General features: G+C 35.7%; 1 protein-coding gene across 3 annotated transcripts in view; it reads right to left on the bottom strand.

Moving 5' to 3' along the window:
* The window catches only part of ARAP2 (ArfGAP with RhoGAP domain, ankyrin repeat and PH domain 2), a 187,804-nt gene that overhangs the window by 5,245 nt on the left and 154,998 nt on the right, over positions 1–27,561 (bottom strand). For all 3 annotated transcript variants that reach the window (XM_053578074.1, XM_053578076.1, XM_053578077.1), the window contains 5 exons: positions 19,132–19,271; positions 11,524–11,606; positions 10,489–10,524; positions 8,288–8,351; positions 2,746–2,880 (listed from right to left, as the gene is read on the bottom strand). In XM_053578074.1, the coding sequence (XP_053434049.1) occupies positions 2,746–2,880; positions 8,288–8,351; positions 10,489–10,524; positions 11,524–11,606; positions 19,132–19,271 (458 nt within the window). The remainder of the gene's footprint in view (positions 1–2,745; positions 2,881–8,287; positions 8,352–10,488; positions 10,525–11,523; positions 11,607–19,131; positions 19,272–27,561) is intronic.

Raw genomic sequence — 27,561 nt, 5'->3', positions numbered from 1 at the left:
ACTCACGCGGCTTCAGTCTGCGTCTTCAATTTTCTGTTAAATCTAGATCATGGGGGTCAATGGTGATGGAGGTCTCTTGACACCAATAAGTAGTGCGACCCATATGTACAGGTTACACTGGGGACTCTCTACATGACTTTCTTACTAAACTCACTGCATTTGTTAATAATCTTCATATTATAAAATGTAAAATTCTATCATTAAATTTAATCTTCACCATTATAATTTGAATGCTTTAAACTATGCATAATTACAGTTTAAAGCATATGATCTATATTTTAAGAGGTAGAAATAGAAACCGAGAGAGATAACAATTTGCACAAGGCCATACAAAAGTGAGAGCTTTGGATGGGACTCAGGCTGGCCCTTTTGAAACCAGTGTGTTTCTCTCTACCCCACGCAGCTGTGCTCCAGGACACTAACGGGAACAGAGGGAATTAAGTACTATTTTTCTTCTTCAACTGCGTCGTGCTTCCTTGTTACTTTTACTTGTTTTACAGATGTCATTCTTAAAAGAAACAGCAATTTTGAAAACTAGTGAATTATCCTACATCATCTTCCAAGTTTCTTATTATTTTGTCTCAACATATGTCAACCTTATAGTTATAAATTCTCATGTATAACCTCGTTCACTCATAACAACAACTATATAAAGTAGGGGCATTTACTTACCCTCCTGCTTATAGATAAAGAGGCTGAGGGCAACACGGTTAAGAAAGGTGACCCTGATTTTCCGGGGAGTAAGCAGGCGGGTTACGAGTAGTTTCAGCTTGTATATTCTTAAACGTTATGGCTGGCCCTTCATATGTGGCGGTGTTTTTTCCAACAACTTACTTTCCCTGGCATACTCAGCTGGCTCATTTCTAATTTCCCTAATTTTAGAAATCATTTCCTCCACAAAGCCTTCCCCGCAGGGATGAGGCCCAAAATATGACTTTCAATAACACTTATGGAAAGTTAGGCCAAGTCACCAAATTTACCAATCTGCCAAAAACTTGATTGAGAAAACAATTCTTGAATATATACATTGATTTGCCAAACTCATCAAATCACTAAATCACATTTACAGTTTTTACAAAAAACAAAAAAAGGCTTAATTTACTTTAGTAACTCATTTTCCAGAAATTAATCTCAAAAGGAATTCTTTGAAAAGCCTTTAACATTTCCTCATAGTTTTAGTTCATCGGTTCTCCTATCTTAACTATGTTAAGAAATTGTGGATTAGGGATTAAGTTAATAAACTCTTGTATATTCAATCATCAACTGTATAGGCAGCTGAGAATGTATTTTCATCCTAATGATTTATATTTTTCTTTGTGCCATAATTGATCCTAAGGTGAGGAGAAGCTGGAGTCAGCTTCATTTGTCCAACCAAGTATTCTGACAGCTAGCTTCTCAGGCAATGTGACTCTTAGAAAATTCTAAGATTCTAGCTTACCTAATGTACCCATAGCTCTAGGGCACAGTTTATTACCAAGAAAAACCATAGGTGCAGACAGAAAGGAGAGACAAGCTCATATTTCCTTAAAGATTTACTCTTTCCTTTGATTGTATCAGTGCAGTGGACTGCACAGGAAACAAAAGACCATTATTTTTGAAGCTTTTATATTTTAGAGGAAGAATTTACAATGGGATTCCATGTTCAAGAAATGCACAGAAAGTTTTTTAAAGAAAGTTTTTAAAACTCTGATCACTAGATTCAAATGGCCATAGTCTTTCAAAAGTTATTTCTGTTTGGACAGCAAAATACTCAAACAGCTTAATTCCAAATTTAAAACGCTTTTTAAATGCTTTCCTTTTTTGCTTTGAGCAATCGTTTGAGGTGCTGAAATACATATTGGTCCTAACATGGTTAATGAGTTTTGCCGGTAACGAGCCTATATCCTTTGAGGAAGAGACTGAACTTCATGTCAAAATTGATGCTGCTATGTTCTCTCCATCCACAAGGTAAGAAGGAAAACAAATAGCAACCTTTGCAAAAGATGTGACATCTTCTTTACTGATGCTCCGGGGTCATGTTTAGTTCCTTAAATTAACTTAGATACTCTATTGCTTCCCAAACCACTGAAATTTAATTATGTTACTGGAAAGTCTAACTCCCCTCGCTGTAAACAAACTCTGCCATGGGCTCACTCTAAGGGTTTTCAATAAGTAAACTTCTAAGAACTGTGAGGCTGCTGTTTTATCACCAAGATTTCTACACACCCATTTAAAATTGCTTGACGACTATAGAGGTAAGAATGTAAGAATTACTGTGCACTTGTGAATTGGGTGGCCAATGATATTAAACTAAAAGGCATAGTGGGCGGCGCCTGTGGCTCAGTGAGTAGGGTGCCGGCCCCATATGCCGAGGGTGGCGGGTTCAAACCCAGCCCCGGCCAAACTGCAACAAAAAAATAGCCGGGCGTTGTGGCGGGCGCCTGTAGTCCCAGCTGCTCGGGAGGCTGAGGCGAGAGAATCGCGTAAGCCCAAGAGTTAGAGGTTGCTGTGAGCTGTGTGATGCCACGGCACTCTACCCGAGGGCGGTACAGTGAGACTCTGTCTCTACAAAAAAAAAAAAATAATAAATAAAAAAAAAAAAGAATAAAAAACTAAAAGGTATAGGGTTATTCATAATGTTTTCTTGATGTATGTGATTTTCAGAGAGATTATCATTGTGATTTTGAAGGCAATGAAGTAATTAACACACCAAATAACCTTGAGGTACAGGAAAGCAAATGTAAGGCAAACAAAATTCTAACCTACCTCGATATTCCTGCGGGCTTGGGTCGCATTCCTCTCATGCTGGATGGGAATTAGAGGCAAACCTCCGATTTTGGGATTTTTAGTTATTGAACGTTTCCGTTCCTTTCCAGCCGGTGGCCATATATCATTTTCATGCTGTGGAAACAATTTCTTGCTGTTGGTGTGTGATTTTTATTATGCGGTGCACCATGTTATATAGCAGTGGTTTTCAACCTTCCTAATGCCTCCTAATGCCGTGACCCTTTAATACAGCTCCTCATGTTGTGGTGATCCCCAACCATAACATTATTTTCATTGCTACTTCATAACTGTAATTTTGCTACTGTTATGAATTGTAATGTAAACATCTGATATGCAGGATGTATTTTCATTGTTACAAAGGGGTTGTGACCCACAGGTTGAGAACCCCTGTAGGTAGTGACTTGCCTCCTTTTCCATATCCACATCAAACCATCTGCCTTTCATGAGAATGTCACTCGTAATTATGATGTTGACTCTTGTGGTGACACTGCTCAAGGACATGAAACTCTTAAGCAAAGTGAGCTTTCAGGTCTCAATTCAATTTCTAAGTCTCAAATATATGCCTTCCATACTATTTATCAAACCCAAAGGGGTAGAATATTGGAAGAAACCTACAAATCTCTTTGTGGAAGAAAAATAAGACACTTGTCTTATATTTCTAGTCCCTATAAATCATGCACCTATACATTTATTTTTTCTCCATACAAAAGATGATGTTAGTCTAAAAATAATTTGATATTATATACCTCAAATCAACCTAAGGCAAGGCTTTCAGGAAAATTTAGCCTCATTTCATGACCTTTTAAAAATGTTACTTTTTCATCTAGTTGAATTCTAAGGAAATGTTACCCTTTTACCCAAACATTTATACTGAAAATCATTGTACAACTGAGTGCGGCACATTTGTTATCCAGGCATTGACCATATATTCTGGCCACTAAATAGTCATAGAAATAACTGAGGGAAAGTTAATTTTGTAATAGGGGTTTTAAATATCCACAGGTAAAAAGATAAACTCTTGAGTGATTAATCTTTGAGATACATGCATAAAAAGAAAAATCTAGAAAGAATTTTTCTACTACTCAGGGTAGATTAACCTTTCAGAAATTGACAAAAAACTGATTTTTATACAATAAGAACAAATATTCGAATGAAAACCATTGTCTAAACTATATATCTAAACGCCTACTCTATTTTCCTCAATTCTTAAGAAACATCAACATATTATTGTTCATATGTGGCAGTGTTTTAATGTATTGTTTTAAAGCAAATGCGTTTAAACAAACATTTACTGTGTGCCCATTAGGTAATAATAACTAATTTTTCGTAAGAGCACCCAGCCTACCTTTGTGCTTATCAAGATACATATATTATTGCATTTAATTCTCAATGATCTTATGATATAGGTTATATTATTTCTCGATATGCACATCATATCTACTGCTGAATTTTGGTGAACCATTTATCTTGGTTCAACAAATCTATAATGGTAGATTATGCAACATTTCAATGAGAAAGTTACAAGCTTTATATTATTTTTATATCATGGTACCAAACACAGTAAAAATAACATTGATATTATATAATTGGGATATTCTCAACATGTAAGGCTGGGAGAAAACTGGCTGGCAAGGAATTAGGAAATTCTGTGAATTATGCTTACATTTTTTAAGTTGCTGATGTATAGGCTAAATGATATTTTGGGAAACCTAAGAGAAAATTCAATTCCCAAGTACATGTTTCTTTTTATGAAATAAACACAGCAGTATGAATACTGGCTAATGAGTTCTCCCTAGATTGATCTAAGATGCAATTTTTCTCCTCAACATCAGAATCCAAGTTTAGATCTAAGCGGTATGTTCTGATTTAACATTTATATAGTTATTTGTAAATGACTTCTAAAGTCAAAAAAAATGAATTATAAAGCTAAGGATCATCCTTTGAATCCCACCCCCAAATCTCCCTGACTTTCCAGCTAACCTAATTTAGTTTCATTAAGTATTCTTTTGACTTCCCGAGACCTCCAATCCCCTGACCACCACGATTCTTCTTACCACATTTCACCCACTCTCCTCATACCCTGGCCCAGATTTCATAGACAATCAGCACACTCACTTCTTGGTCCAAGTTTTATCTGATTACTTCTTTTTTTTATTCCTTCTTCCTCTATAATACTTTGCCTGAATAGGCCCCAAAACTAGTTGGGCACAGTTCTACTTATTCCATGGTGCTTGACATTTGAAGGTGGACAAAATTAGAAGAGATGTCTGTGGATTCATTTTAAAGTAAACCTTTCAATTTTTAATTTCAAGTGAACACTCAGTAGTACCTTGAAGTTCTTCCATAGGACAACTGGCTTCCTCACTCTCAGGAGATTATTTCTCTCCTTTTCCTGTAATATTTCACTTCTAAAATCCCACCCTGTCTCACATGCACTGAAATCACTGATTTAATTCAAAAAGTTTTTAGCAATCACTTAAGAAAATGTGATGAAATGCACCAATCTCCCTGCATCTGCAGCCATATAAATGAGCTTCTTTTTTTGCTGCAATCAGTATTTGCTTTGCTTGCAAATAACTTTTCTCCAGTCATATCTATAACTGCTCAGTGGGCCAGAATATGGAGTCAATAATTTGAAAATAAATGTACCACACACTCTATTGTACAATGATTTTCAATTGATGAACAATTGTGTACTGGATCTTATTGCTTCATATCTGCTCAGGGCCTCTGCTGGTTTAATAATCCTCTCCTTTATCAATTTCTTCTTTGAATTATTGGACTATCTCCATCAGAACATGTGCACAGTCAACAGTCTCCCATCTAAAGACAAATAAACTGAGCCTCAAACCTACCTTGACCTCTTGTTTCTGTCTACTCATAGTCTTATTTATCTACATAGCAAATGGCCTGCAGAATTTTCTGGACCCATCACCCAGCTTTTCTCCTTCCTCACACATTACCACCCCTCTTCTCCTGTTTTCTCTTCTACTTAACCATTAAATTTTGAAATGTCTCAGGGATTGTCTGTCTTTCTCTCCCTCCTTCCCCTGCATTTCATCTGATCCTATAGCTTTCAATACAATCTAAATGCTATTTCCTCCAAATTTCAGCCCCAAACTTTTGCCTGAGTTTTTGATCCACACATTCCATATGCTACTCAGCATACACATTTGCGTGTCAAATATTGTAGCCATGTCAAATTTCATGTGGCCAAAACAGGACTCTGAACTTCCATCTATATCTCCGATAATCCCACTTCCATCTGTAAATTTGCCCAGGGCCAAAAAAGTAGGAATCTTTCTTGATTCCTACCTCTTCCCTCAAACTACAACAGCCAATGAATCTAAAAGCCCTATTTGCTTTACCTTCAAATTAGTCCTGAATCTGAACATGTCTTACCCCACCACCCTGAGCTGAGCTGGAAATCCTTCACATAGCTGTTCTTCCTGCTTTCCATCTTTGATCCTCTACCTGGTAAACTCAAAAAAGTGACCAAATTTATTTTTTTCAATTAAAGTAGATAATATTCTTCCCTTGTTTCAAAGTCTTTGAACATCTCTTACATCTTCCCACCACAATGTTTATGGGACAAACCAAGGTTGTGACATCTTAGGAAAGACCCCAACCTGGAATGATCCCTCCTGGAAACCCTGGTCATTTCAATGGGTTTCAGCCTAGCTCACTTGTCACCTATTCATAAAGTCATTTTCTGCGAATCTTTCTGAATTAATGCCCTTCCTCACCTCAGTCATACTTTCTCTCCTCACTGTTCTATGTCAACACACTGGTCTCCCTGTGATATTTAACCTTACTACTTGATATCTTCCCGTCCTTCCTATTTTTGAAATACCGCACACATACAAGTGAAATAAGAATCTTTTTCAGGGAGTTTACATTTTAGCAGCACCTCAGTGGAGGAGTATAGGACGCAACGGGTGGCAGCCTGAAGGTCTTATTAGTCTGAAGGAAAAATCTCTTTGAGAATTTGATATTTCAGCTAAAATCTGGAAGACTTTGGAAGTAAGAAAGAGGATGGATATTACAAAAGTATTCCAGGTACCAGAAAGGGTCCACAAAGGAGCATTTACTGGTATCTAGCATGTGTGTTTGTGTGTGTAGGGTAATAACACACATACTAACATTTGCTGTTTTGCTGCTTATTTACCCACAGAGATGAGTCAGAAACCCGTACATTCCAGAGGGTCTCTGAGTTTATGTGAGGAGAGGGAGGGGCTAAATAATCCCAAGGAGTAAAATGAACAGAGAAAAGGTAATTGGGCTCTGTCCTTGGGAGCAGGACGAGGACGGACATGTGAGACTGGGAGAAACCAGGTGGTCACGGGAGCAGGTTCTGCTTTTTGCTCTTCACGCCTGACACTGAACTACGCGTCTACTGAGTTCAACTCTATAAACCGAAACATCGATGTAGCTGCGCCACAAACACTATAACAGTCTTTGACTCTACAGTTTTCAACTTTACTAAAATACTTCCAAGCTAATTTTTTAAAGTAGACTTTAAATATCTGAATTTTTAGAAGTTACCATAAAACAAGGAAAAAAGACTCTAAAAAGTTAGCAGCCGGTCTGCTTCTACATATATATTCCTGGGCAGTAAGGGTAAAGGCGGGCTGAGGAGAGCCGTGTTTATTAACCACTTGAAAGGGTAATAAATTAAATGAACAGAGAAAATGGTTTTCAGAACAAGTAAGGACTAGACTTGGGGTAAGTTAACTTCTTCCTTATAAGAGAAACAGGAAAGTACCCCCTCAATAATTAAGAATGGCAACTTAATCGTTACCACGGAATTGGAATACTCTGTGAAAAACACTGCTGGAAATTCAGCACAACACAGTTAGGAAAGAAACCAATCTAATTCATGGGACTATTTAACCTTCTCCACAGGGTGAGACCCGCTCTAGAGAGGGAGGCCCAATGCAGAATTGAGTATAAGCATTGGTTTCAGATACCTCTGAGTTTAAACTCCTAACTGATACATGCTTCTAAGGAAACAGGAGAATCTTTTCTTGTGTAAAGCTGAACATCATGCCCTGTTCCTCTTAGGAAGGTATTCTTGGGAAGTATCTAGTGCACAGTGGGTACTGAATAAATGTGCGTTCCTGTCCTTGTCACTGAAAATGCTGAGGTGGAGAGACTGGAAACCAGGAGAATAGGACATTTTTCTAAATGAAAATCTATGTGAGACTCCAGTATGATGACTGCTGAGATGATTTCTCCTTTCCTGCACAACCATCTTAAAACAATACACCTCTGCTAAGCCAAGATCTGTGGGGCTGGAGAAAAAGAATCCTCAAAAAAGACAATAAACTCTCTATCAGAAGGTAAAGGATAAAGTTAGACATTCATATACTATTTTAAAAAATATGAATGGGAGAATAAAATTCTACGCCAATTGTATACATTTAAAATTCTTATTAAAAATTCTTTGAAATCATCCATATGCTAACAGTTCCCATAAACAAAGTTCTTATACTCTACAAGAGAGCTTAAACAAACATACCTGGGTAATGAAAATACTGGCCATCCATTCCATCTGGGTTTGCAAACTATCACAACAGAGGTGCCTGCAACACAAGGTTTATAAAATACATCATTCAAAAAGACACTTGACTATGCTCTAGTGTATTTGTCTGGTGATTTAGATACCAGAAAGAAATCTTGTGGGGTTTCTAATGTAATCAACAGTAGAATATTTCCGTACAAATTATTTCAGTCTCCTGCTAAGTGTACGATGTCAAAATATCAGTGTAAATATGCTAGTTTAAATAAAATATAGCTATGGGCTTTGGTAACTGCTGCAAAATGATCAGGAGTAGTTTGGAAAGATGCAAAGGTCAATGTCATTTTGCTTTTTCAGGTACAAGATGGTAAAATACTGTTTTTCCCCTGATGCTCTCAAGCTAAGAAGGAAAACACGGGCATATTCTCTTAAGAACAGATTTTTTTTTTTTTTTTTACAAAGGCTGAGACACAGTTGTCATCACTTGGATTATAAACTCCAATACTCACAGACTCATGAAAATAAACTACATATGAGAAACTGCTACATACCCAGTAACTCTGATTCAGTAACCTTCTATTGAAAACCTAAATAAAGGGTGGCACCTGTGGCTCAAGGAGTAGGGCGCTGGTTCCATCTGCCGGAGGTAGCGGGTTCAAACCCAGCCCCAGCCAAAAACCACAAAAAAAAAAAAAAAGAAAAAAAGAAAACCTAAATAAAGTAGAGACTTAGCCCTCAAAGCCTGTGTAGGCTATTAGGGGAGCTATATATGTAAACACATAAATTATAACACAATGAGAAAAGGAGAAAATAATGTTGACCACAAACAGAAACAGCAGACTTGAAGATGAGGTGATCGTTGTTTTCTATAAAATAAAATTTTGCAACTGATACCAGAACATGATGGATATTTCAATGGAATTACATATTTTATGTTCCTGTATTATTTAGAACAATTGAGTGGGAAAAAAATGTTAAAAATAAGACTTATAGAAAATGCTTGCTTCCTTGTTTAGAGTTTCCTGGGAACATTGTCCCTCCCATGACCATGTAAATCATTTTAATTATGCACCCAGGTCTACAAAATATTGTCGGTGCAAAGAAGAAATAAACAATGATCAGAGGTGAGCGCTATGTGATAAGACTTTAGGGACATTTGAGCTTGATTTGAAAGAGTGACGGTAGTTGAGTCTGTTGGCTCATCAGAGAGGAGGAGGTGATGGATAAGGGTTCAGTATAAAGGGCCACATATCGTACACGCGCAGATCGGGAAGGTATTAAAGGTAGAGGCTTCTTTTATCCTTACGTAAAGACGGGAAAGTTGTGGCAGATGAGCCATGCCAGCGATTCACCGGAGTCTTAAAGCAGGAGAGAAACATGATACAGTGGAGAAAAGTGTCTGTGGTGGCTGGGTGGAAAATGTACTAGGAAAATGGTGGCGCCTGTGGCTCAAAGGAGTGAGGGCGCCAGCCCGATATGCCAGAGGTGGCGGGTTCAAACCCAGCCCCGACAAAAACTGCAAAAATAATAATAATAATAATAATAATGTACCAGGAAAAAAAAAAAATCTAAGTAGAGCTACAAAGAATAACCAAATCTAACCAATCTAACCAATAACCAAATAACCAAATCTAACCAATCTTAGAATAACCAGATTAATGAAGGCCTGGTCCCAAAGACTGGGTGGATAAGGAAGATGATGGAGAGGTAGACCTGATGCGGCTCAGTGATTTTACACTTCAAGACGTGAGGGAGGAGAAGACGTTTAGTAGAATCTCTGCAGAGACTCGCAGGACACTAGCAACAGTATACGGAAAAGAAAATACATACCCAGAAGGCACAGGTTTTGAGATGAGAATGTATGTCTTTTTTAAATCTGATTTTAGCTAGTTCTTATCCCTTTTTAAAACTGAGTTTTACCTCCTTATCCCGTGAAAGCTGGATTCCACAGTGATGTGATAACTAACTAAAGAATTTGTACGTAGTTTCTCCTAAGAGGCACTGCCAAACGGCATTGAGACCCAAACCCTGATTCAAACCTGGCTTCCTCTTCGCAGGCTCTAAGTATTTAGAAAAGACTCTAATTTCACAGAAGTAAAACATCTTATGTCTGTTGTTCTATCTGCCAGATATGAAAAGTTGTTCCTTTACTGAAATTGACACAAATATGTCAAGTCCAAAGTCAGCAGTTGTTTACTTACCAGTGATGTTTTTCAGAATATGCAGTCAATCCCCAACTGTATCACATAGGGGAAAAAAAAAACACAAACATGACATTAAAAATGATAGGTTTTACAAGACTAAAAACAGACATCAAGAATGGGGGATTTAATAGCAGCCATGTAAATTGAAACGGATTTCCACAAGTGATGATACAATGGGTGTGATTTAGCTAGAAGTGAATAAAAACAGAGATTTATTCAGGCTGAAGGGAGACCAGGGGAAGGGATCATGTGATGTTATGCAGCCTGTAACGGAATAAGGACAAATGTCTAGGAAAATGGCTGAATATTCTATACTGATACGGGGGGAAACTAAAGAATGTGCCGACTACAATTCAAGTATATATGCTGGACTTAGAAATTAACTACGGCAGCAAAAGTGAGCTCAGAAAGAGGCACACACAGTTCATTCAAATGAAGCCTCATAATAATAAACAAAGGATTAGTGCAAACATTTACCAGCTAATAAGTCATTTGTGACAAGAAATTGTGATATGAACCAAACGATAGGGAGAACTAAGTGTCTAAGGGGCACATAATACATAAGAAGGGACCACCCATTTCTGCCATTTATATATTAAGAGTTCAGTCCCAAATTCTGTACAACAAATGGAAAAATTACAGAGCAAGGATCAAAGTATTCTGAAGGCCAGGTCTCGGGGGGGCTGCCTCCAAAACATTTGCTTTCCTGTTCCTGTGCGTGGACTTACATGCCTGAGTCACCCCTAGACTGATCAAGGAGGGAGGTGCAGGGGAGCCCACGTGCTTCCCCGAGACAGGGCCTCCTGAGATTTCTAGACAGTGGACATTATGATCACCAAGGAGCTTCACTTTCATCTCAAGGTGAACATCAAGCCTCCTCATCTACTCAGACAGGTGTGTGGCCCTGCCACAGGTGAAACCATTCAAAGGAATCTGCCTAAAACTTACATTATAGAAAGTTAGAATAATGCCCCCAATCCCTGACTCCTGACACCTATTTTCCCAGTAGTTTTTTTCCCTATCAAGCTTTACCTTGTTGGAGGCTTCATTTTCTTTTTCACTCCAAGGTAAAACTTCATGGAACTGAGGGAAAACATTTTGTCATGCTTACTGCTCTGTAAGGGAAACAGAACGATGGATAATTAAGCAGATTTTTAAAATGCCCTTATATTTTCCTTAAGGATTTATGACTGGGTTTAGAATTTAGTTTCTTTAATGTTTCACTAGCAAGCTTTAGTAAATGAAGACTGCTTTGATTATCATACTTCAAATATATACATTTAAATAGATAATAAATATAAATAATATATATGTGTGTATGTTAAATTGTACATATACAAAAAACACACATACAGCTCTATAATTCTTTATTGAAAAAGACTTGGGTCAGATATTCACATCAGAAGTGATTTTTTTCTTATTTTAAAAATATAATACAAAAGTACAATGCATGTACCATGTGGTAAATGACTCTGCAACTCTGCACACCTCCCACGTTGTCTGGGACAGCACCCTGTATTCAAATATATTCCTCTCTCTGTATTGAAATGTATGATATTTCAAACAGTGTGATATTAATAAATAAAAGCTATAAATATCTCTACATTGTTTTGGTTCTAATCTCATCACCAAACGAGTTGTGATTTTCTGTACTTTTTGAATTCTAGAATTACAGAAAATAGACTAAACCTATATGGGCAGATAATAAACTATACCACATATCCATATTAATAAAAATTATCACTAATAATTCAGTAAAATAGACCACAGACATTTACAGTTGGTCCTGGGTCAATTATCTTTACTCTTTCCAACATATCTATTCAAGCAAAAGTAAATAAAAACTATAAAAATTTTTTTGAAAATGTTTTCTTATGCAAAAGTTGTCCGATATAAGTAAAATTGGATCATTTTTAGTCAAATCTAAAAATTTACTAGCAAAACTTCATACATTTCATTATTTTTTCTTGGATAGCCCATAATAAATTTTATGCAGATAATAACCATGGAATTAATTCATAACACAACATTCCCCATGTTCTATGAACTCTCAAGAAAATCTCTTCCTTCAAACTGGCATGCAGGTAGCATTTATAACCAAGAGCAAGATGTGTTAGGTCATAAACACCTGGATATAAATCCGGCTTACTAGCTTGTGACCGCGTTTTACTTCTCTGTGCCCTCATTTTCTTGGTGGTGAGTAGGGATAATAAAAACCTTAACAGTCTCATTGGGTTATTGTGAATATTAAATGATAAAGAGTTACTGTGAAGGATTATTATAAAGATTCAACAAGAAAATGCCTATGAAGGGTTTAGTCCAGTAATGCAAGTACAGAAAGCTCATGGGAAATAACAGCTACTATCTTTATAAAGTTAGAACACATTGCTTCATTGAAACGGCACAATAGATGTTTATTAGGCTCTCTGGACAGTGCACAAAAGCCTGTCCAGCAAATATACAGCTCAACTAAGTATTAATACTAAGTTTTATGTAAGTTAAACTATTACTATAGGTGTCTTTTCTTTATGACAGCAGTCAAATTTGAAGAGTAAAGGGGGGGATAAAATATATTTAGAAAATTAAAAATTAGTTTCCATGGAGCAAACAAGTTCAGATTATGTAAAGAAAATATAGAGGAAAGTTGATAAGGAATCCGATCAGGAATAATGCTATGGTGATCACAGGCCCAGAATAAGTTACACTGTGAAATTACACCCCTGATCACCATTATTAATAAGTTTGCCATTATTATTGCTATAAATAATATTTTTAAAAACAAATTTTGGATTATTCTTTCCTTATTGCTTGATTCTAGAAATGGAACCAATGAATCCGAGGCTAGCACCATGATTAAGATCCTGAAACTGGAATTAAACTGAAAAGCTTCTGCACAGTGAATGAAATAATCCACTGAGTGGACAACATGTAGAAGGGGAGAAAATAATTTGCAAACTATTCCCCAGACAAGCAACTAACATCCAGAACATATAAGTAACTCTAGTCAACAACAGTAGCAAAAATAATCCCATTCAAACATGGGTGAAAGACAGGAATAGACTTATTAAAAGAAAACATACAAATAACAGGCATATGAAAAATGTTCCATCTAACCAGAGATGTGTAAATTAAAACCATAACGAGAAACCATCTTGAACCAGTCAAAATGGTTCTGATTAAAAAGATAAAAAATATGTTGGGGAACAAAAGGGATTGCTTAACATGGTTGGATGGAACGTAAATTAGAAAAACTTCTATGTAAAACAGCATGGAGATTTTTCACAGAACTAAAAATAGAACTACCATTTCATCTCGCAATCCCACTACCTGCTATCTACCCAAAGGAAAAGAAATCGTTACAGCAAAGAGCTACCTGCAACTTGCATGCGTGTTGAAGCACAATGTGGAATGTAAAGGTCTTAGCTAAATAACTAAGAAAATGCTAGGAAAGCTATGCTAACTAGTGTGATGAAAATGTGTCAAACGATCTATGAACCAAGTGTATGGTGCCCCATGATCATACTAATATACACAGCTATGATTTAATAAAAAGAAAAAGAAAAAAAAAAAAAACAGCAAAGAAAGGAATCAACCCAACATCCATCAGTGGATAACAGGATAAAGAGAATGTAGTATATGCACGCACAAAAAGAATGAAATCCTATCTTATGAAGCAACATGGATGGATTTGGAAGTCAGAATAAAAATGTATGTTTTCTTTACGGGTAGAAGCGAAATAACGTGCACGCATTGACTCAGAGTATGGGATGGCAGACCATGGAGACACAGAGGGGAGAGTGAATGTTAAATTATTATATGGGTATAATATACATTATTTGGGTGATGGATACACTAAAAACTATATAACAAAATTATACTTGGAGTCCATAAATTTATGCAAATAAAACAAAAAATCTTGGCTAGACGGGGTAGTTTTATTCACAGTTAAATGTATATTTACGTATTTGCTAGCCATTTTCAGTTTTGATGTTAATAATTTACCCACATCTTTACTTATTTGCGGGCACTAGTTCTTACATACTAGGCATGGAAATCGCTTTGTCTTAGTAATGAAATATTCTTTCCAAATTGCTGTTAGCCTTAACTTTGCTTATTGTTTTCTTTCATTATTTTTATGAAGTCAGATATATCGATCTTTTCTTTTGGACTTTTGTAACTTCAGTGTTTTCCACATAGGTGATAAATATTCACTTCCATGCTCTTATAGATAGCTGTAAGGATTCTTTAACTCATTCATTAATCTGGAATTTTTTAAATATACAGTACAAATGAGAATTTAAACTAAATTTTTTACTGACAATTATTCCATCCCAATTTGTTGAAAAAAATATTCCTTTCGACATGCACTTTTATAGCATTATTTATCAAAAATTAAATCCTGACATGCAATTTTTACCTGAATTCATTACTCTCTGTTCACTTATATGCCTGGATTATAATATTTAAGCTATTTTAGCTACACTGTATGCCTTAGTGGTTGGGAAAATACTTCCCAACTATTTTACATTCAGTTTCCCTCCCAAATGTTTTTAATTACTATTTATACGTCGTAATTAATTAACAAATCATTTTTGCAAAGTCAAAAAACATTCCCTTTGAGAATCTGAAAAATATCACATTACTTCTATAAAGCAATATCTGTAGACTTAACCTCACTTTTGCTTCTATCAGTGAAGTTCTGTAGTTTTCTGGTTTTTTTGTTGTTGTTGTTGTTGTTTTGTTTTTTTTGTTTGTTTTTTGTTTTTTGCACTTTTTGGCCGGGGCTGGGTTTGAACCCGCCACCTCCAGCATATGGGGCCAGCGCCTTACCCCTTTGAGCCACAGGCGCCGCCCCGTTTTTCTTGTTGTTTGTTTTGTTTTGTTTTGTTTTAAAATAAGTCTCTACTCTTCATTAAGGCTGGTTTCTGGTAGTTTATGTATTTTTTCTTTTAACTCCATCTGGGGACGTACTTTTGAATAATTTTTGTAGCCTGTTAAAATTTTAAGAAAGAACATTTAAGCATCTTAAACTGTCTATGTTATAGAACAGGGTGGTAGCTTTGTAATAAGAACCTCACTAGAGGGGTTCATAACAAGGGAGAACGGCGGACTGTCAGAAGTATGTCCAGCAGAGGTGACTCCTGGCCATCCGTGTCAGAGGTTAAATCAGATTACAATTGAGGTTCAGGTCCCAACATGGTCCCAATGCAATAGCCAGGCAGGGTGAGAGATCGCAATTCCAATAGTAGGGAAGATGGGATATGCATACTTGAGCATGAGAAATACTGTGCCTGAAATATATAACCTTCACTTACACAGGACATTGATGAGTCCAGAATTGCCTACGTTTTAAAGAAATTTTAGTAACAAATAGATTAAGAGTCTGAAGTAATTTTTAACTGATTCCCCCCATTACTGGCATTGGAAGCTCATTACTTTAAACACAACCAGTCCAGAAAACCAACATTTGATAGAATCAGCAATTCTGCAATGAAATCTTTTCCATTTCTATCTTTAAACTGAATATGCATAAAGGGTAATATACATCTTAGTGGAAAGTTCCATAAAAAGAAATCTCATTTGGCAAAATACCTTTACTGCTGTTGGTTGATTACAAGTTTCTCTTCTGGTAGTTGTAATTTTGGAGAATTTCTCCAAAAAGTTCAATATACTAGACTGTTATAAAGTCTGTAATATGTTGCTTCACCCTCCTATATTTCAAAGTAAAGTTTTTAAGTTATTAAATGAGTATGCTTAAAAAATTATTTGTGTTGGCTCATGAGTGCATATAACTCTTAATGGCAAGCCTATACCCATTTTATTTTTCACACCATTAACAGTATAATGGTAATATTCTTTGAAACCTCTCACCTTTTATGTAAATCAAGTTGGAAAACAATTAACATTTTCTGTGCAGGGAAAACTTGGAAAACGAAATATATCTTCCCCTGTGTATTACCCTAATTTGTTGTTAACGAGCATTCATAAATTATCTCTAATTAGCACAAAGTCTTTTTAAATACACTTCTCAATTTGTAATTTCTATTCCCTTCTCAGTAAATCATTTTCTAAATATATACAAACTTACATATATTAATGGCAACTGCTAAAACCAGAGCCAAATCTCTACTTCAATCAGTTGGGTAATTTTACTATTGATTATCCAGTGTAAAATCACGTGAAAAGTTAGCATTGCCAGTGACTGCATCATCAATATTAACAGAGTCAGAGTAGTAACATGAAAAAATAATCAGCAAAATTAAACCACATGTTGAAAATAATTGTAGTTTGGGTTTAAAGAAAAAATAGAAATATCTGCCTTTCTTAATGTCCAAATTAAAGGATAAGTTGCACTAACTTACTCTGACAGATGTATAAACACGACCTTCAGACACTTGATAATTAGAGGATAACTCCATAACCTAAGGTTGATGTTACTTAAAAAAAAAAAAAAAAAAAGTTCGGTGTCAAAGAGCACTATCTTTAGACAAACTCTTGGGACTATCCCTGCCTACTGGTTTTTATGAATTATCTTAGGTTGAGCAAGATGACTCTTTCAAAAAGACACAAAATCTAAAAACTTACTCTGTTGGGGATACGGGATATCACATCCCATATACAAAAACAACCCATCTGTCAGAGTCCCTTCTCCATGAGTAGGCTTTCCCGAGGCAGATCCGAACATGTGCATTGGCTCGGGGGAAAGGCCCTAAAAATGGAATTGTCTGTATTTTCACATCTAAAAACATCTAACTATTTAATGACAGGGACTTATCTTCTATAAATAAAATTCTTTCAGCAAAAACCCGAAGCTAAAAAATACAAACGTATTAAATTTCCTTAGTTAAGTTCCTCCATAAAATCTTTGGAGTCAGATGCCTGGAGTGAATGCTGACTCCATCCCTTACTGTATCTGATTTTGGACAAGTGACATAACGTCTTCGTGGTTTTATTTCTTCATCTGCAAAGTAGGAATGATAAAAGTAAAAAGAGCATGGGGTTACTATAAAGATAAAATTAGAGAATCCGTACAAAAGTTGAGAGCTCTGCTTCGCATAGGCAGGGGTCCTCAAACTGCGGCCCGCGGACTACATGAGGCAGTGTGATTGTATTTGTTCGCATTTTGTTTTTTTACTTCAAAATAAGATATGTGCAGTGTGCATAGGAATTTGTTCATAGGTTTTTTTTTTGTTTTTTTTTTTTAACTATAGTCCGGCCCTCCAACAGTCTGAGGGACAGTGAACTGGCCCCCTGTTTAAAAAGTTTGAGGACCCCTGGGAGGAACCACCTGAAGTTGCTGCTATTATGACTACGCTGCTGCTCCCCATCCCACAGTTATTTAAAGAAAGGTTTTAAGGGATTAAATTATAGGCAGTCCATCAATAATATTTCATTAATAAATATAACATTACAGGAGTCGATTCATTCAAATGTATAAGAAAGGTATTCATAAGATTCATTTTAACTTTAGGCAAGCCATTTTATCCCACCTTTCATTAATTTCCATTAACTAAACTAAGGCTTCTTTCACACATTCTCTTTCAATTTTATTGACGGGTATACTAATTTATATGTTAGTTTATGTAACACACTTAAGACTTTCTTGAAGGCTTAAGTCATTCTCTGTCCTAAAATATTTGAGATGCTTAGAGAAGCCACACTAAGTTCATTACTGTGTTACTGAAGCGTGAATGTCGTGTGCCCGAGGCTGACAGAACTCACCCGCTTGCTGTGTATTTTATACTCTACAGGCAATGATTCCTAGAGAGGTGGCTGGGAATGGTGTAAAAGGACAGTGCTCCTCCCCACACAAAGAAAGATGTATATGTGTTCTGTAGGAGCCTGTGTAGCTAATGGGGAGGAGGAGTGAGAGTTACAAGAAACACCTGTAGCTCCGTAGTGTAACACCCTGGTGAAAAGGGCAGAGGGAGGGTTTTAGCTCTCCTAACAAGTATGAGAGCTTGCCAGACCAGAGTAGTGAATTGGCAGTCTCTACACCTGTGGTGTTGAGAGCTACGAGATCAGCTCTACATTAGGCTACAGGAGAAGGCAGTCGGACCGCTCACTCTGACTCTGTCCCTTCTGCCTGCAGAGCGCCTGCATGGGGTCTCTCTGCTAGACTGCTAAGACTTACTCTTCTAAGACTGCTTCTTTCTTTTTTTTTTTTTTTATTAAATCACAGCTGTGTACATTAATGTGTTCATGCAGCACCATACACTGGTTTCATAGACCGTTTGACACATACCTGGTTAACATAGCCTTCCTGGCATTTTCTTAGTTATTGTGCTAAGACATTTACATTCCACATTTACTAAATTTCACATATACCCTCGTAAGATGCACCGCAGGTGTAATCCCACCAATCCCCCTCCCTCCACCCCCCTCCCCCTCCCTCCCCTCCCTTTCTCCCTTCCCCCTATTCTTAGGTTGTAACTCCCTCCAAGACTGTTTCTCTCTCTCCCTTCTGCTAAAGTAAATAACCCTCAGGCACCTAAGAGCTACTGTTCCTGATCTAGATAGCAAAGCCATCCAGAACACAGCTAGATAAGCAGGGGGAGGAAGACCTGGCCAGTCCCTGCTGGATAAAAGGCACCCCAGATAGGACAGTGGGCAGTCACTGACAGTGTTCAAATACTATACCTTCACGTCCTTGTAAAGAAAGAGATAACCATCTCGTAAAACAAAATACCGGTCTTGAAACTTATTTCCAGACAGTATTTTAGAAGGCTCTTCCTTGATTCTCAAGACTCCTTCTTTGATACTCTCCAGCGTGCTTCTCTCTGTAAAGCAAAGCAGTACTTTTATAAGTTGGGCACCTTATTACTTATTTGGAATACAACATAAAACACTCACATATTTTCAGTTTTAACTTGTTTTCTATTACTAAGAAGTCTAAGGGGAATGTCTGAAAACAGAATGTGTCAAGAATATTGCTTTTTATAGGTTTGCTTGTGCTGTTCAATTCACTGCAGGCTGCTGACCACATGAAATGGAGCTGGTCTGAATGGAGAGGGGCAGTAAATAAAAAATACATATCAGAATTTGAAGACTTCCTACAAGGAAAAAAAAAGTAAAATACCGCTATTTAAAAATACGTATTACATGTTGAAATGATAACATCTTGAATGTATGAGGTTAAATAAAATATTAATATTAATTTTACTTGATTCCGTATTCTGGTTTTTAAAATGTGGTTACCAGGCAATATGAAATTACCTATGTGGCTTAGATTACATTTCTTCTGAATAACACTGATATAAACAAGACAAATAGAGAGATAAAAAAGGAAACTCAGGAGTCCGGGAACTCTTAAGGAATTAGAGAAATCCTTGTAAATACGAAACAGTAAGAGAAAGTAAGAAAGGTGATACTGATAAGGTATAGCATTTAATAGCATTTCATAATATTTCTACTTCATGAGTAATACTGTCGGTGTGCTACACTTAGACATTATTTCAACTGATTTTACTCAAAACACTTTCTGATGTTTGTCAAATTCATATTTTATCATGCATAAATGGGTCACTATATCTCCAGTCTAAAACTTTCCCCTGAAGTCCAGACATACATATTCAACTGCTTACTTCAGAATTAAAGTAAGACAAAGAAACCTCAAGCCAAATAGCCACAACCTGGTCATTATGATCTCAGCTTTTGCATTTTCAGTAAAATAAGAATGAAGAGCCCTAACCTGTGGGATTGTTGTAAGCTTGACACTGGATGAGATACCCAAAATGCTGTACCAGAACTAGGACCTCGAAAAAAAAAAAGAACTAGGACCTCTAGCAATTTCTTGGTATTAAGGTGATACAATTTTACTGCCATATGTTTCTAAAATTTGCAAAATAACTTGAGTTTTAGAAAGAAAAACCCTTAAGTCTTAAACTCACCACCCTTGTTTTGTTTGGAGGAAAACCTTCACTTATGCAGCAAATAATAAATGTTCACACTTATAATTACTGTTAAGAAAACAAAGTGAAAAATAGAAATGGTTCCTTGTAACTTAAGCATAAGCACAGGAAGACTGTAAACACAAATCCTCAGGACTAATCACATCACTGATCCCAACTACAAACAAAGGTTATTAACAGAGCCCACAGTTTTCATGATATACGTACTGACTACATACAGCAATTTTTTTTTTTTTTTGTAGAGACAGAGTCTCACTTTATGGCCCTCGGTACAGTGCCGTGGCCTCACACAGCTCACAGCAACCTCCAACTCCTGGGCTTAAGCGATTCTCTTGCCTCAGCCTCCCGAGTAGCTGGGACTACAGGCGCCCGCCACAACGCCCGGCTACATACAGCAATTTTTAAATCACATTGCTATACTACTAGTTTCTGTTCAGGTATTAGGTAACTCTGAATTACTGAAAAAAACGTACTGCTAAAATTTGTCTTCTGGCACAATGTCTTACTATTCAATTGCATTGAGAAATATTTTTTTGTTTTGTTTTTCATTTAATTTTTAATTAAAAGCATAACTGATAACATAATAAAAAGCATAAATTTATGGGGTACAATGTGATGATTTGATATACAAAGTGGAATGCTTAAATCAAATTAACGAAACCATCATCTCACTTATCTTTTTATGGTAAGACATTTATAATTTATGCTTAGTTATTTTGAAATATACCCTTGCATTGTACACATTAGGTAAGAAATATTTTAAAGGATATTTTATAGCTAAATAAGAAGTATAGTGAGTGGCTCGGTGCCCATAGCACAGAGGTTATGGCACTGGCCACATGCACCGAGGGTGGTGGGTTCGAACCCAGCCCAGGCCAGCTAAACAGCAATGACAATGGCAACAAAAAACTAGCTGGGCGTTGTGGCGGGCACCTGTAGTCCCAGCTACTTGGGAGGCTGAGGCAAAAAAATTGCTTAAGCCCAAAAGTTTGAGGTTACTGTGAGCTGAGACACCACAGCACTCTACCGAGGGCGAGAGTGAAACTCTGTCTCAAAAAAAAAAAAAAAAAAAAAAGTATAGTGAGCCATTTGGGAGCCATTTGATGGACTAATGTGATTCAGCTAATTTAGATGAGGAAAGAGGAGGGAGGCATTTATAATGCTTTGTTGATTTAGAAAAAGGACCATATTTTGTACCATAGAATGTGGTCCCATGTATAACACACACCCACGTTTCTGGCCCCAAATTACATCAATGTGGAATTAGTGCTGCTCAGGTATAATGTGCATCCTATTTTCCCTCAAACATTTGGGCAGCAATGTGTGCATTATACAGGGCAAAATATGGTATTTTTTAAAGCATTAAATAAATTATAATCAAGTTAGGAGATACAATATTGCAAACTGTTCAGGTTAGACAAAGTCCATTCACACCTCTGAGAGTACCTTTTTCATTTCAATTCCTGTTCAGATTAATAAACTTTTCAAATTTTACCAATAAGAAATAAGCCTATGCCCAGGAAAACCACTCATATGTCAAAGAAAAAGCAGACTTAGGAAATTATATTGTTTATATAATAAAATTTATTTTAATAATAATTATATGTCATTGAGGTTATAGTTACATCTTAGACCACATATTATTAAGGAACTCAAAAGTTTGAAAAAAACTTTGAAATATAAAAATGTATGTTAAATGTTAATATTTCAAAGACTTTCTAAAAGCTCTCACAATTAAATTTTTGTCTGCTCTCAAAATGTTCAAATAAATAGAAAGATACCCACCAATTAAAGTTTAAAATAAGCTACACACTTTGGGGAACACTGAGTGTGACTCTGAACATAACAAAATCAAGGTTATAAATTGAATGGGTACCAGTAATTCATTCTTCCAAATTAGCCAGATAATGAGTGATTTCTCCCCCAACTTTGGAATACTTAACTCTTATTTTTCACTCTCTTGACCTCCTGCTCAAAGGCATAGTGCACATCATACTTGTAATAAATACACAGGTGACACTTCAGAGTTTTCATAGTGTTCACATATATTTTCTCATGTGATTCTCATGCAACTTTCCAAAGCAGGAAGTACAACCAATATGATCTCATTTAGAAATGTCAAAATTGTGGCTCACAATGATGATGTGTGACAAGATTAGAAAGCAACTAACTAGAATTAGTATTCAGATCTCTTCATATCAAACACAGAATTTAGTTTTCCAGTCTGGGATATTTCTTTTGTAGGTAATTGATCATGGTTATCATGATTACTACCGCTATCTTCAACCACAACAAACCACGTCCAGGTGCCTTTCCTGACTGCAGGCATCATTTTTCCTAAAACGTCCTCCTTGGATGACGTCCCTGACATTGCCCTCCTCCTGGTGGTGTTGGACTGTTCCTCACAGGCGCTCCTTTGCTGTGTCCATTACTTACTGCCAGTGTTGTGTTCAGCTGATAGTCTTGCTCTGGTACTAACATTACATGATCGTGTAATCCACCAATGCTAAAATCACTTTCATACAATTAACCCCATTGCTGTAAATGCTGTATTCCCTTCTAGACTAATATCCTCGAACACACTCAGACACCTAAAACCTAACACATCAAAAATAAATTCATTGAACCTATCCCTATGTTACTACTAACTTGCAAGCTAGTCTACTCTCCCTAACCTAATATCTCAGGAGGCATCCAAAACCATGAAACCGAGAACTACATATAGCTCTCATGGTCATAACCTAACAATATTTCCCTTGAAAAGCAGCCCCTAACTAGATCAGTGGTTCTCAGCCTTCCTAATGCCACAACCCTTTAGTACAGTTCCTTTGGGTCACAATGCACACCATCCTCTGACCTAGATAAAACGGAACAGGCAGCCCTCTGAAATTTTGTCAGCACTTCCTTAGTCAAAAATGATTTTTTTTAAGTTTACTTAACATACTTTTAGTAAGAAAAAATATATATAGTTTTGTTACAGTAGGATAACACAAGAAAAATTAAATAAAGGATGATATCTCCTTGAGTAAGAGATATTTGGTGTTAGCAGAAATGTCTATAATCATCTGGTTAAAATAATTTTCTGTGTTTGAACGTTCTCTAAAATTATCCTGGCCTGGAGGAATCAATTATTTCATATTCATTTTTAGTCATATTTAAACAGCTTTCATACATTTAGAGTTTCTTTTTTCTATGGATAAAGATAAAACTTAACAATCCCTTAAATTTGTCATGGTAGATTCCTACATGAAACAGTGAGCTAATAAAAACTTCACAATAGTATTTTTTTCCCTAAACAATCATACTATTTTAAAAAGTCAGGATGTTAATACTTGATAATAAATATCAATTTCAAAACCAAACCTTCCACTTCAAGTGAGCTGGGTATTGCTTTCCATCCAATATATATCTTTGGCTTACAGAAGACTTGATGAGGAGTAGAATATAAATATTTTGACTAGACTATGATTCATGGACTCTTATTATTATTATTGTTTTGGCTAATTATTGTTTCCTTAAGTTTGTTGATAGTGAATGGCTCTGCTTTCCAGGTGTAAATTGCTGTAAGCAGTTACATTTTAAATTACTCTATTTCAATGCAAATTTAATTCCAAAGCATCTGTCATGTACAGCTATCTAAATTTAGAAACCCACAGGAATGTGCATTTGAGTTACATCTTATATCCTTATTTTTCCTCCTTTAGATCATTAAGACTTAATTCTTATGTGTCATTCTATTTGGGTAATTAAAAAGAAACTTAGTGTTTAAAAGTTCAGTCATATAAAATTATTCTGTGTCCTGATAGAAGCTATACATTTATGATTTGCTTGTGATAGAGATGCTAAAACTTAACCCAAGATAAAAGACAGTTAAAACACTGTCTAATTAGAGAAACTATAGCAAAAACTAAATGACAATTTAAACAAAATTTTATTCCTTTTACCTGAATGTCTGTTACAATCCATGGAGTAGAAAAAAAAAAATTGAAGACTATTATCTTTCTTGCAAGTTAGTTAACACCTCATTACAATAATGGCAATGGCACAAAATGTTTCTAAGAAATAAACTGCTTTTGAAAAACAAATAATTTTAAAGCAGAGAAAATTCACCTCCTCTATTTTCTACAAAAGTAGAAAATTCACCTTTCTACTTTCTACAAAAGTAAAGTATATTACGTCATTAATTAAATGAAAGAGCAGAGATTAAGTACAGGATGACTCTAAAATATATTCATTTTAAGTCTACATTTTACCTCACGGATAGTGAGAAAATTGAGAAAATCAAAACCCCTAAATTATATACTTATTATGTAAGCAAATACTTACATAATAAAAAACCTTGCTGTGGTAAGAAAGTGATAAAAACATAATATGAAGCCAAAGAATATGTTTATAATTTGTTCCATAAATCAGAAAAACTCATTAATGAAAGGCAAGTCATTTTTAAGAGAAGCTATGGCTCATATATACATATATACATACATATACACACATATTCATATGTAGATATAGATACAGGGATAAGGACAGAGATAAAGTAAAATTTGTGGCAATAAGGTATTGTAAAAAGAACCCTACAAAGGATACTGTAGGCAACTTTATGTTCTAATACAATGTAATGTTAACACATTAACTATTTATTATTGAGAGAAAATGTAGTTGCAACCTATTTCAAACTCTACTGATGTCTACTTAGCCCTAGGTTGGAAGAAGACCTCAAGAAAGAAAGTATTGGCATTCTTTCTATTTTTCTCTGAATTGACAGTTAAATATTTTGAGATAGTTCTGGATTTTCTGTTAACAAATGACAGAGAAATTACACCTCATTTACTTTCATTATTATTATTTTTTATTTTAGATTCCAATTTTGAACTACAGTAGATGTGATAAATGGAGCAACAATTTTGGAGGAGGTAGTCATTATGATTGATTTAGGAAAATTTGCAAAACAAGGTCAATGTCTGACTGACCCAACAAACAAAATATACCTTAGAAAAGGCATTATTATGCTGCTGGTTGCTGTAAGACACCAGTATTGGAAAAAATCATGGCTTAAAAAATTGATTAAAACAGATCACAGACTCCTTAAAAGGACAATCCTAAATTCAAACAAATACAGAACTGACCATAATGAAAGAAATTATTTTGTTATGACAACATGAATATAAATCATAAAAATTTTATCAGCTAAAAAACAGAAATAGTTTGAACATTTCATAGGTACTCCTATTTTTGACCAAAAATATATGTTATTACATTACGAAATGATCCAATTAACGTATTGGGTGATGATTTTCTCCTAAAATTTGTTTTTTTTCTTTGTTTGTTTATGCAAAGAAGTTTAGTTTCCCAGCAGAAAGAACTACAAATGGTACAATAACAAAACACACATTGGTTTGGTAAACCGAGGTAGGGCTAGTTTGGAGACTGAGATATGCTTTATGGCTCCATCCTGTTAGAGAAGTGAAGAAAGAAAGAGGGTGATATAAAAGTTTCTGGACATCTTACTCCACAAAATGTTTTATCCAAATCTGTGTAAATATCATTTTAAGTCTGTAGATCTTTCTCTTGTGTTTGGAATCAACAAATTTTATTTTTTAATGCAAAATGATTTTCTAGACCTTACAGAGCCCTGATGCTCTTACAACAGAAGTGCTCACTTGTATTCTCACTAAAGAACACAATGGACCGTGTGAATCCTCAGAATAACTAACCTTCCTACCAGATGCGGACAGAGCCAATACATAGTTTTTCACTGCCACTTTTCCTCTTTCCCTTCCACAACAAAGATTTTACTTAGATACAATTATGTTAAATCAGCCCTGCTGGGTTTCCCCATCTCCTCAAAGATCAACAGCATTTAACGGTTTACGTGGTTTTGCCCTGCCCCCAACAATTCAAACTCGTCTTTTATATCACAGCCGTGTAGGATCTAATTTTTCATTCACGTAATAACAAAGCTATGTCTAGGTGGAGGTTTCAAACATTTTGCAATGGGGGGAATTACAGACATTTCAGACAAATGTTAGGGGAAAAAAAAGTTCTCACCAGAACGATAATGAAAGATTAATAGAATTCAAGAGTTAGAGAGAGCATATTTTTATAGACCATCTAAAATCATGGCTTCTCAACATTTGCACCACTGACGTTCTGAGCCAGTTCTTTCTTTTTCTTTTTTTTAACCTCAACTTTCTTTTTTCTTTATAATTTTATTTTTTTACATAAATCATATATACATTAATGCATTTATGGGATACGATGTGCTGATTTTATATATAATCTGGAATGCTTACATAAAACTGGTTAACATAGCCTTCATCTCACTTAATTATTGTGTTAAGACATTCATATTCTACACTTAATAGATCTGACATGTACCCTTGCAATATGCACCATGGGTGTGCTCCCACCATTTACCCTCCCTCTATCAACCTCCTCCCTCCCCTCACATCCCCCTCTTCTCCCCTCCTTCATCCTGGGCTAATGGAGAATTTACCTCTTTTATGTTTACATGGATGGAGCTGGAATATATTCTTCTTAGTAAAGTGTCTCAAGAATGAATAAAAAGTATCCAATGTAGTCAGTACTATTATGAAACCAATTTATAATCACCCATACTTCATATGAAAGATAAAACACAACTATAGCTGAGCCAGGTATTTCTTCACTGCAAAGAGTTGTCCTGTGTATTGTAGAGTGTTTACCAACATCCCTGGCCCACATCCACTAAATATAACAAGTCCTACTTCACTACCATACCCCCAAATTGTATAGTCAGAAGGGGGCTCTAGACCTTATCACATGTCCTTTGGAGGGAAAAATCAATTTCTAGTTGAGAACCACTATTTATGACATTGACACACATGCATTCATACAACTAGAAATAATTCTATTATAACCCTTAAGAAGACTTGGAAAATATTTGGTCAAAATCATAGGTAGGAGTAGTAAAGAAATTCAGAATTAGACAAAGACTTCTGAGAGACTAAATTTATACAACACAAAGAATACTACCTGTTTTATTTATTTATATGTTCTATGTCAAGAGAATGACATAGAAGTTGTTAGAATGCTGGCATTTTGTAAACATACGTTTATGTAAGACTAAGATGTAAAGAATGGGTTATGAAATCATAAATTGGTCAGATTATCTTTGATA

This window comes from Nycticebus coucang, chromosome 23, assembly GCF_027406575.1.
Source record: "Nycticebus coucang isolate mNycCou1 chromosome 23, mNycCou1.pri, whole genome shotgun sequence".
In the NCBI taxonomy this organism is placed as follows: domain Eukaryota; kingdom Metazoa; phylum Chordata; class Mammalia; order Primates; family Lorisidae; genus Nycticebus; species Nycticebus coucang.
This window is presented reverse-complemented; position numbering and strand designations above follow the sequence as displayed.